The 12083-nt window shown below is 55.5% G+C and overlaps 1 protein-coding gene across 1 annotated transcript in view; it reads right to left on the bottom strand.

Annotated features, from left to right (window-relative positions):
* Positions 1 to 12083, bottom strand: part of LOC144952858 (AP-1 complex subunit gamma-1-like) — a 49680-nt gene that overhangs the window by 6035 nt on the left and 31562 nt on the right. Inside the window, 8 exon segments of the mRNA XM_078883329.1 lie at positions 29 to 130; positions 619 to 766; positions 2746 to 2911; positions 3797 to 3901; positions 6220 to 6344; positions 6843 to 6932; positions 7478 to 7600; positions 11786 to 11840. Of these exon segments, the coding sequence (XP_078739455.1) occupies positions 29 to 130; positions 619 to 766; positions 2746 to 2911; positions 3797 to 3901; positions 6220 to 6344; positions 6843 to 6932; positions 7478 to 7600; positions 11786 to 11840 (914 nt within the window).

Genomic DNA, 12083 nt, shown 5'->3' with positions numbered 1-12083 from the left:
CGAGCGACTGAGTGAGTGAGCGTCTCACTGTGCAGGGCGTTGTTGAAGGGCGACTCGCTGGTGATGGACCCCAGGCTGTCGAGAAGAAACGCAGGAGGGGGTCCCTGCAGCGTGGACACTGGGGGGGGGCCTGCACCCCCACACACAGACAAAGGTGCCCCGTGTAGCCTTAACAGGGTGTAGGGGCAAGTGCTGAGTAGCAGCTGCAACTTCTACATACAATCACACCATCATTCACTCACACACACACACCATCACTCACACACACACACCATCACTTACTCACACACTCACCATCACTCACACACACTCACCATCACTCACACACACACACCATCACTCACACACACACACCATCACTTACTCACACACTCACCATCACTCACACACACTCACCATCACTCACACACACACACCATCACTCACACACACACACACACTCACTATCACACTCACCATCACTCAACAACTCAATCACACACTCACTATCACTCAACCACTCACCCGCACTCACCCGCACTCACCCGCACTCACCCGCACTCACTCACTCACCCGCGCCCTCTCTCGCCCTCCCCCGCACTCCCCCGCACTCCCTCACACAGCGGCCTGCGTGCGTACCGGAGATGTCGAGTCCGAGGAGGTTGAGGAGGTCACCTCCTCCTCCTCCTGCCGCCGAGGGGGGCGGCGGCTTGGAGGGGAGGGAGGAGTTTGGGAGTGGGGGGCCGGCCGTGGTGCTGCCCCCCAATAGGTCAAGCAGATCCGTCACCTGGGGCAACCGGGGTCGGTGGAGGGGGCGGAGGGGGGTTAAGGGTGGGGGGGGGGCACGCATTGACACGCACGACATTGTGGGGAATTACCCACGAGGCTTTGCAGTTCCTAAGTTTGGCGTAGATAAGGTGATGCCTCCACTGCTACCACCACGACTATCACCACCACCACCACTACCACCACTACCACCACCACCGCCACCACCACCACGACCACCACCACCACCACCACCACCACCACCACGACTACCACCACTACCACCACCACCGCCACCACCACCACGACCACCACCACCACTACCACCATCACCACCACCACGACTACCACCACCACGACTACCACCACCACCACCACTACCACCATCACCATCACCAGCACTGCTGCCATCGCCAGTACCAACACCGCTACCACCACCACTACCAACACCATTACCCTGCACCGCCATTACCACCATCACCACCACCACTCACCGCTGCTACCCATGGCCTGTGTGAGAGTGTGAGTGAGAGTGTGAGTGAGTGTGTGTGCGAGTGTGACTGTGTGAGTGAGTGTGTGAGCGAGTGTGAGTGTGTGAGTGAGTGTGTGAGCGAGTGTGAGTGTGTGAGTGAGTGTGTGAGTGTGTGTGAGTGTGTGAGTGACTGTATGAGTGAGTGAGTGTATGAGGGAGTGAGTGTGTGAGTGAGTGTATGAGGGAGTGTGTGTGCGAGTGTGTGTGAGTGAGTGTGTGTGCGCGTGTGTGAGCGACTGTGTGAGTGAGTGACTGTGTGAGTGACTGTGTGAGTGAGTGTGTGAGTGACTGAGTGAGTGACTGTGTGAGTGTGTGAGTGACTGTGTGAGTGTGGGAGTGTGAGTGTGTGACTGTGTGAGTGACTGTGCGAGTGACTGAGTGACTGTGTGTGTGAGTGACTGTGTGAGTGAGTGACTGTGTGAGTGAGTGACTGTGTGAGTGAGTGACTGTGAGTGAGTGACTGTGTGAGTGAGTGACTGTGTGTGTGTGTGTGACTATGTGAGTGAGTGACTGTGTGAGTGAGTGACTGTGTGAGTGAGTGACTGTGTGTGCGAGTGACTGTGTGAGTGTGTGAGTGAGTGACTGTGTGAGTGAGTGACTGTGTGACTGTGTGAGTGAGTGACTGTGTGTGTGAGTGACTGTGTGAGTGAGTGAGTGAGTGTGTGACCGGGTGAGTGTGTGAGTGAGTGAGTGTGAGTGTGTGACTGTGTGAGTGTGTGAGTGACTGTGTGAGTGTAAGTGTGTGAGTGAGTGACTGTGTGAGTGACTGTGTGTGAGTGAGTGACTGTGTGTGTGAGTGACTGTGTGAGTGAGTGAGTGAGTGTGTGACCGGGTGAGTGTGTGAGTGAGTGAGTGTGAGTGTGTGACTGTGTGAGTGTGTGAGTGACTGTGTGAGTGTAAGTGTGTGAGTGAGTGACTGTGTGAGTGACTGTGTGTGAGTGAGTGACTGTGTGTGTGAGTGACTGTGTGAGTGTAAGTGTGTGAGTGAGTGACTGTGTGAGTCTGTGAGTGAGTGAGTGTGTGACTGAGTGTGTGACTGTGTGTGAGTGACTGTGTGAGTGAGTGAGTGACTGTGTGAGTGACTGTGTGAGTCAATGTGTGAGTGACTGTGTGAGTGACTGTGTGAGTGACTGTGTGAGTCACTGTGTGAGTGACTGTGTGAGTGAGTGACTTTGTGTGTGTATGAGTGAGTGACTGTGTGACTGTGTGACTGTGTGAGTGACTGTGTGAGTGAGTGTAAGTGTGTGAGTGAGTGACTTTGTGTGTGTATGAGTGAGTGACTGTGTGAGTGTAAGTGTGTGAGTGAGTGACTGTGTGAGTGTGTGAGTGAGTGTGTGACTGTGTGTGAGTGACTGTGTGAGTGTGTGAGTGACTTTGTGTGTGTATGAGTGAGTGACTTTGAGAGTGACTGAGTGACTGAGTGACTGTGTGTGCGAGTGACTGTGTGAGTGAGTGTGCGAGTGAGTCACCTCTGAGGAGGAGGAGGAGGGTGGAGCGACGGACGACGCCACTGCCGAGGGGTCGGCCTTCTTGCGCTCGCCGGCTTCGGCGTCGCCGTTGGTTTCTCCGTTGGCGTCCGTGGGGCCGTTGGCCGTGGCCCTCTCCATCACCGGCATGCGCTCCAGCAGCGCCGGCCTGCACCGCCGGCACCACCGCCGTCAAACAAGCCACCACCACCGCCACAACCACGGACACAACGCCACCACCGCCACAACCACGGCCACAGTGACGGTCACCGTCACCACCACCGTCAACAAAGCCACTGCAGCCACCAACACCACGGCCACGGCCGCCGCCGCAGCCACCGCCACGACCACCGTTACCACCGCCACCACCGCCACCACCGCCACCACCGCCACCACCGCCACCACCGCCACCACCGCCACCACCGCCACCACCGCCACCACCGCCAACAACGCCGGACGTCACCACGGCGCGTGTCACACCGCGGGCTACGGAAACAGCTGCTGTTTCACCACCAAGTGGCGGTGACATCACCACGCTTGCCTGTGCCAGGCTAGGTGCAGGAGGAGGAGGTCACGGGACAGACCCGGCAGATGCCGTGGGTTGACTGCTGTGCCAGGCTAGGTGCAGGAGGAAGAGGTCACGGGACAGACCCAGCAGATGCCATGGGTTGACTGCTGTGCCAGGCTAGGTGCAGGAGGTCACGGGACAGACCCAGCAGGTGCCGTGGGATGACTGCTGTGCCAGGCTAGGTGCAGGAGGAGGTCACGGGACAGACCCAGCAGATGCCATGGGTTGACTGCTGTGCCAGGCTAGGTGCAGATGCACCACCACCCGTGCCCCCCACTGTGCCAACTGGTCGCTGCGTTTTATCCGCCCGGCGCTCCGCTCGTTGTTGTGAGCGGCGACGCCCCTCAACGTGCACCAAGCCTGGCACTGCCCAGTAGCGTCCTTCACGAGCCTCCTCCTCCTCCTCCCTACACACCCTCGCCCGCTCGCCTCACCACCCGCCCGCTCGCCCGCCCTCCCGCTCGCCCGCCCGCTCGCCCGCCTCACCGCATGTGGTCGAACTTGTGGAAGAGTGTGGTGTATTCGACCGCACGCTGCTGCAACTCCATGTCGATGCTGCTGCCGTAGATAGACACCACCTTGCGGATACGACTGCACGCACAGACGCACACACACACACGTAGTCACACACACACACGTATTGTCACACACACACGCACGCACACAGACACACACACGCACGCACACAGACACACACACACACGTACCGTCACACGCACACACACACGTACCGTCACACGCACACACACACGTACCGTCACACGCACACACACACGTACCGTCACACGCACACACACATACGTACCGTCACACACACATACACACAGACACACACGTACCGTCACACACACACACGTACCGTCACACACACACACACACACGTACCGTCACACACACACGCACACACACAGACACACACATACGTATCGTCACACACACACACACACGGACACATGCACTCACACACGCACACAGACACACACACATACCGTCACACGCACGCACACACGTATGGTCACACACACACAGACACACACCGACACCATCCACGCACACACACACGCACGCACGCACACACACGGACACCACAGGGCTGTGGGGCAAGTGCTGTTAGTAGCATCACCAGCGCCCTATAGACACACAGACAAAGGTCCCCCGTGTAGCCTGTAACAGACTGTAGGGGCAAGTGCAGTTATCGAACACCTACGAAGGCCGGCACTGTGGCACACGAGGGGGTGGGTGGCCAGCACCACGCCCGGCCGCCTTTGTCTCCCCAGTGGCGATGTTTACTACACCACCACTGCTACACCGGCTACTCATTTGAGGCTGAGACGACCTAGGGGAGGCCCAGGACCGGTTCAGATAATCGTCACCGGTGGTGTTGGCCGTGAGCGGGAATCGAACTCGGGTCGCCGGGTTCGTAGCGCTAACCACTGCACCACCACTCCCACTCACGCACGCACAGATACACGGACACACGCACAAAGTGAGTGAGTGAGTGCATTAGTGAGTCCTAGTGAGTGTACTAGTGAGTGAGTGAGTGTACTAGTGAGTGAGTGTACTAGTGAGTGAGTGTACTAGTGAGTGTACTAGTGAGTGAGTGAGTGTACTAGTGAGTGAGTGAGTGTACTAGTGAGTGTACTAGTGAGTGAGTGTACTAGTGAGTGAGTGTACTAGTGAGTGTACTAGTGAGTGAGTGTACTAGTGAGTGAGTGTACTAGTGAGTGAGTGTACTAGTGAGTGAGTGAGTGTACTAGTGAGTATACTAGTGAGTGAGTGAGTGTACTAGTGAGTGAGTGTACTAGTGAGTGAGTGTACTAGTGAGTGAGTGTACTAGTGAGTGAGTGTACTAGTGAGTGTACTAGTGAGTGAGTGAGTGTACTAGTGAGTGTACTAGTGAGTGAGTGAGTGTACTAGTGAGTGAGTGTACTAGTGAGTGAGTGTACTAGTGAGTGAGTGTACTAGTGAGTGAGTGAGTGTACTAGTGAGTGAGTGAGTGTACTAGTGAGTGAGTGTACTAGTGAGTGAGTGTACTAGTGAGTGTACTAGTGAGTGAGTGAGTGTACTAGTGAGTGAGTGTACTAGTGAGTGAGTGTACTAGTGAGTGTACTAGTGAGTGAGTGAGTGTACTAGTGAGTGAGTGAGTGTACTAGTGAGTGTACTAGTGAGTGAGTGTACTAGTGAGTGAGTGTACTAGTGAGTGTACTAGTGAGTGAGTGTACTAGTGAGTGAGTGTACTAGTGAGTGAGTGTACTAGTGAGTGAGTGAGTGTACTAGTGAGTATACTAGTGAGTGAGTGAGTGTACTAGTGAGTGAGTGTACTAGTGAGTGAGTGTACTAGTGAGTGAGTGTACTAGTGAGTGAGTGTACTAGTGAGTGTACTAGTGAGTGAGTGAGTGTACTAGTGAGTGTACTAGTGAGTGAGTGAGTGTACTAGTGAGTGAGTGTACTAGTGAGTGAGTGTACTAGTGAGTGAGTGTACTAGTGAGTGAGTGTACTAGTGAGTGAGTGAGTGTACTAGTGAGTGAGTGTACTAGTGAGTGAGTGTACTAGTGAGTGTACTAGTGAGTGAGTGAGTGTACTAGTGAGTGAGTGTACTAGTGAGTGAGTGTACTAGTGAGTGTACTAGTGAGTGAGTGAGTGTACTAGTGAGTGAGTGTACTAGTGAGTGAGTGTACTAGTGAGTGAGTGTACTAGTGAGTGAGTGTACTAGTGAGTGAGTGTACTAGTGAGTGAGTGTACTAGTGAGTGTACTAGTGAGTGAGTGAGTGTACTAGTGAGTGAGTGAGTGTACGAGTGAGTGTACTAGTGAGTGTACTAGTGAGTGAGTGAGTGTACTAGTGAGTGTACTAGTGAGTGAGTGAGTGTACTAGTGAGTGTACTAGTGAGTGAGTGAGTGTACTAGTCACTTGGTACTGGAGAAGCGAGTGCTCAGCTTCATGGAGGCGGTGAGCGCGTAGCCGCGGGTGATGGACGTCGACAGGTTGGACTGCAGGACCCCCTCCAGCACGTCCAGCACCTCGTCCTCCGTTACCTGCGTCACCACGGCAACGGGGGGGAGGGGGGGGGAATCGTCACCATGGCGACGGGGGAGAGGGGGAGGCATCGTCACCATGGCGACGGGGGAGAGGGGGGAGGCATCGTCACCATGGCGACGGGGGAGAGGGGGGAGGCATCGTCACCATGGCGACGGGGGAGGCATCGTCACCACGGCGACGGGGGGCCCCTCCCCCACGTGACTCCACCCACCTCTACAGGCCCCTCCCCCCACGTGACTCCACCCACCTCTACAGGCCCCTCCCCCACGTGACTCCACCCACCTCTATAGGCCCCTCCTCCCACGTGACTCCACCCACCTCTACAGGCCCCTCCCCCACGTGACTCCACCCACCTCTATAGGCCCCTCTCCCACGTGACTCCACCCACCTCTACAGGCCCCTCCCCCACGTGACTCCACCCACCTCTATAGGCCCCTCCCCCACGTGACTCCACCCACCTCTATAGGCCCCTCCCCCCACGTGACTCCACCCACCTCTATAGGCTCCTCCTCCTCGCAGTGTCCCGACAGCAGCAGGTCTCCGTACTCACCCACACACCACGCAGCCACCTGCACCAGCGGGGGCTGGGGGGGGGCACGTGGGGGGGGGGCACGTGGGGGGGGGAGGGGGCACGTGGGTGGGGGGGGACACGACACATGGGGTGGGGGGGCACGTGGGGGGGGAGGAGACGTGGGGGGGCACGTGGGGGGGGGCACGTGGGAGGGGGGGGGGGACACGTGGGTGGGGGGGCACGTGGGGGGGGGGGGGCACGTGGGTGGGGTGGGGGGACACGTGGGTGGGGGGACACGGGGCACGTGGGAGGGGGGGGGCACGTGGGGGGGGAGGAGACGTGGGGGGGCACGTGAGCACTGCAAACCAGCACAGCGTAGAGTGGGGTGCATAGTGGGGGGGGGGGGGGGGGGTGGGGGGCAAATGGAGGAGGATTGGGAGGTGCATGATGACGATGATGACGATGATGAGATGGAGGATGAAGATGATGCTGAGGATGATGACGATGATGATGACGATGACGACGACGACGACGACGATGATGATGATGACGATGATGACGATGACGATGACGACGACGACGATGATGACGATGATGATGACGACGATGAGGCGTCACCTGTGAGATGTCTTCCTGCATGGCCTTGAAGAGGCGCTGCACCGTGTAGGAGTGCAGCTGCGTCGTGTTGGTGATCAGCTGGATGAGGTTGGGCACAGCGTCGTCACGCACGTAGCTCCCCGCCTGCACACGCACACATCGTCACCATCACCATCATCACCACCACCACAGTCACCACCATCACTCACCACCATCATCATCACTCACCGTCAACACCACCACCATCATCACCACCATCACCATCACCACCATCACCATCACCACCATCATCACCACCACCCACCACCACCATCATCATCACCACCACCACCATCACTGCCCTGACAGGACAACTATGGGTCTCTGTGATGAGTCTGTGGGTCTCTGTGATGAGTCTGTGGGTCTCTGTGATGAGTCTGTGGGTCTATGTGATGAGTCTGTGGGTCTCTGTGATGAGTCTGTGGGTCTCTGTGATGAGTCTGTGGGTCTCTGTGATGAGTCTGTGGGTCTATGTGATGAGTCTGTGGGTCTCTGTGATGAGTCTGTGGGTCTCTGTGATGAGTCTGTGGGTCTCTGTGATGAGTCTGTGGGTCTCTGTGATGAGTCTGTGGGTCTCTGTGATGAGTCTGTGGGTCTCTGTGACGAGTCTGTGGGTCTCTGTGATGAGTCTGTGGGTCTCTGTGATGAGTATGTGGGTCTCTGTGTGATGAGTCTATGGGTGTCTGTGTGATGAGTCTATGGGTGTCTGTGTGATGAGTCTATGGGTGTCTGTGTGATGAGTCTATGGGTGTCTGTGTGATGAGTCTATGGGTCTCTGTGATGAGTCTATGGGTCTCTGTGATGAGTCTATGGGTCTCTGTGATGAGTCTGTGGGTCTCTGTGATGAGTCTGTGGGTCTCTGTGATGAGTCTATGGGTCTCTGTGATGAGTCTATGGGTCTCTGTGATGAGTCTATGGGTCTCTGATATAAGTCTGTGGGTCTCTGTGATGAGTCTGTGGGTCTCTGTGATGAGTCTGTGGGTCTCTGTGATGAGTCTGTGGGTCTCTGTGATGAGTCTGTGGGTCTCTGTGATGAGTCTGTGGGTCTCTGTGATGAGTCTGTGGGTCTCTGTGATGAGTCTGTGGGTCTCTGTAATGAGTCTGTGGGTCTCTGTGATGAGTCTGTGGGTCTCTGTGATGAGTCTGTGGGTCTCTGTGATGAGTCTGTGGGTCTCTGTGATGAGTATGTGGGTCTCTGTGTGATGAGTCTATGGGTGTCTGTGTGATGAGTCTATGGGTGTCTGTGTGATGAGTCTATGGGTGTCTGTGTGATGAGTCTATGGGTGTCTGTGTGATGAGTCTATGGGTGTCTGTGATGAGTCTGTGGGTCTCTGTGATGAGTCTGTGGGTCTCTGTGATGAGTCTGTGGGTCTCTGTGATGAGTCTGTGGGTCTCTGTGATGAGTCTGTGGGTCTCTGTGATGAGTCTGTGGGTCTCTGTGATGAGTCTGTGGGTCTCTGTGATGAGTCTGTGGGTCTCTGTGATGAGTCTGTGGGTCTCTGTGATGAGTCTGTGGGTCTCTGTGATGAGTCTGTGGGTCTCTGTGATGAGTCTGTGGGTCTCTGTGATGAGTCTGTGGGTCTCTGTGATGAGTCTGTGGGTCTCTGTGATGAGTCTGTGGGTCTCTGTGATAAGTCTGTGGGTCTCTGTGATGAGTCTGTGGGTCTCTGTGATGAGTCTGTGGGTCTCTGTGATGAGTCTGTGGGTCTCTGTGATGAGTCTGTGGGTCTCTGTGATGAGTCTGTGGGTCTCTGTGATGAGTCTGTGGGTCTCTGTGATGAGTCTGTGGGTCTCTGTGATGAGTATGTGGGTCTCTGTGTGATGAGTCTATGGGTGTCTGTGTGATGAGTCTATGGGTGTCTGTGTGATGAGTCTATGGGTGTCTGTGTGATGAGTCTATGGGTGTCTGTGATGAGTCTATGGGTCTCTGTGATGAGTCTGTGGGTCTCTGTGATGAGTCTGTGGGTCTCTGTGATGAGTCTGTGGGTCTCTGTGATGAGTCTATGGGTCTCTGTGATGAGTCTATGGGTCTCTGTGATGAGTCTGTGGGTCTCTGTGATGAGTCTGTGGGTCTCTGTGATGAGTCTGTGGGTCTCTGTGATGAGTCTGTGGGTCTCTGATGAGTCTGTGGGTCTCTGTGATGAGTCTGTGGGTCTCTGTGATGAGTCTGTGGGTCTCTGTGATGAGTCTGTGGGTCTCTGTGATGAGTCTGTGGGTCTCTGTGATGAGTCTGTGGGTCTCTGTGATGAGTCTGTGGGTCTCTGTGATGAGTCTGTGGGTCTCTGTGATGAGTCTGTGGGTCTCTGTGATGAGTCTGTGGGTCTCTGTGATGAGTCTGTGGGTCTCTGTGATGAGTCTGTGGGTCTCTGTGATGAGTATGTGGGTCTCTGTGTGATGAGTCTATGGGTGTCTGTGTGATGAGTCTATGGGTGTCTGTGTGATGAGTCTATGGGTGTCTGTGTGATGAGTCTATGGGTGTCTGTGATGAGTCTATGGGTCTCTGTGATGAGTCTATGGGTCTCTGTGATGAGTCTGTGGGTCTCTGTGATGAGTCTGTGGGTCTCTGTGATGAGTCTATGGGTCTCTGTGATGAGTCTATGGGTCTCTGTGATGAGTCTGTGGGTCTCTGTGATGAGTCTGTGGGTCTCTGTGATGAGTCTGTGGGTCTCTGTGATGAGTCTGTGGGTCTCTGATGAGTCTGTGGGTCTCTGTGATGAGTCTGTGGGTCTCTGTGATGAGTCTGTGGGTCTCTGTGATGAGTCTGTGGGTCTCTGTGATGAGTCTGTGGGTCTCTGTGATGAGTCTGTGGGTCTCTGTGATGAGTCTGTGGGTCTCTGTGATGAGTCTGTGGGTCTCTGTGATGAGTCTGTGGGTCTCTGTGATGAGTCTGTGGGTCTCTGTGATGAGTTTGTGGGTCTCTGTGATGAGTCTGTGGGTCTCTGTGATGAGTCTGTGGGTATCTGTGATGAGTCTGTGGGTCTCTGTGATGAGTCTGTGGGTCTCTGTGATGAGTCTGTGGGTCTCTGTAATGAGTCTGTGGGTCTCTGTGATGAGTCTGTGGGTCTCTGTGATGAGTCTGTGGGTCTCTGTGATGAGTCTGTGGGTCTCTGTGATGAGTCTGTGGGTCTCTGTGATGAGTCTGTGGGTCTCTGTGATGAGTCTGTGGGTCTCTGTAATGAGTCTGTGGGTCTCTGTGATGAGTCTGTGGGTCTCTGTGATGAGTCTGTGGGTCTCTGTGATGAGTCTGTGGGTCTCTGTGATGAGTATGTGGGTCTCTGTGTGATGAGTCTATGGGTGTCTGTGTGATGAGTCTATGGGTGTCTGTGTGATGAGTCTATGGGTGTCTGTGATGAGTCTATGGGTCTCTGTGATGAGTCTGTGGGTCTCTGTGATGAGTCTGTGGGTCTCTGTGATGAGTCTGTGGGTCTCTGTGATGAGTCTATGGGTCTCTGTGATGAGTCTATGGGTCTCTGTGATGAGTATATGGGTCTCTGTGATAAGTCTGTGGGTCTCTGTGATGAGTCTGTGGGTCTCTGTGATGAGTCTGTGGGTCTCTGTGATGAGTCTGTGGGTCTCTGTGATGAGTCTGTGGGTCTCTGTGATGAGTCTGTGGGTCTCTGTGATGAGTCTGTGGGTCTCTGTGATGAGTCTGTGGGTCTCTGTGATGAGTCTGTGGGTCTCTGTGATGAGTCTGTGGGTCTCTGTGATAAGTCTGTGGGTCTCTGTGATGAGTCTGTGGGTCTCTGTGATGAGTCTGTGGGTCTCTGTGATGAGTCTGTGGGTCTCTGTGATGAGTCTGTGGGTCTCTGTGATGAGTCTGTGGGTCTCTGTGATGAGTCTGTGGGTCTCTGTGATGAGTCTGTGGGTCTCTGTGATGAGTCTGTGGGTCTCTGTGATGAGTCTGTGGGTCTCTGTGATGAGTCTGTGGGTCTCTGTGATGAGTCTGTGGGTCTCTGTGATGAGTCTGTGGGTCTCTGTGATGAGTCTGTGGGTCTCTGTGATGAGTCTGTGGGTCTCTGTGATGAGTCTGTGGGTCTCTGTGATGAGTCTGTGGGTCTCTGTGATGAGTCTGTGGGTCTCTGTGATGAGTCTGTGGGTCTCTGTGATGAGTCTGTGGGTCTCTGTGATGAGTCTGTGGGTCTCTGTGATGAGTCTGTGGGTCTCTGTGATGAGTCTGTGGGTCTCTGTGATGAGTCTGTGGGTCTCTATGTGAGTCTATGTGTCTCTGTGATGAGTCTATGTTATGTTAAACTGGCTGTGGTGGTGGTGGCTGCAGTGCCAGGCACTCACCGTGGTGAGCACGCGCATGATTGTGTCGATGTGCCATCGCTTGGTGGGCGCGTACCTGTGGGCGGGGTCGGTGGGAGGGGGAGTGAGGGGCGGGGTGAGGGGTGAGGGGAGGGGTGAGGGGAGGGGTGAGGGGCGGGGTGAGGGGCGGGGTGAGGGGAGGGGTGTGGGGAGGGGTGAGGGGCGGGGTGAGGGGCGGGGTGAGGGGCGGGGTGAGGGGAGGGGTGAGGGGAGGGGTGAGGGGCGGGGTGAGGGGCGGGGTGAGGGGGCGGGGGTGAGGGGCGGGGTGAGGGGAGGGGTG

The sequence above is a fragment of the Lampetra fluviatilis genome, chromosome 70, assembly GCF_964198595.1.
Source record: "Lampetra fluviatilis chromosome 70, kcLamFluv1.1, whole genome shotgun sequence".
NCBI lineage: Eukaryota > Metazoa > Chordata > Hyperoartia > Petromyzontiformes > Petromyzontidae > Lampetra > Lampetra fluviatilis.
The sequence above is the reverse complement of the archived record's forward strand: the minus strand, read 5'-3'. Positions and strand labels throughout refer to the sequence as shown.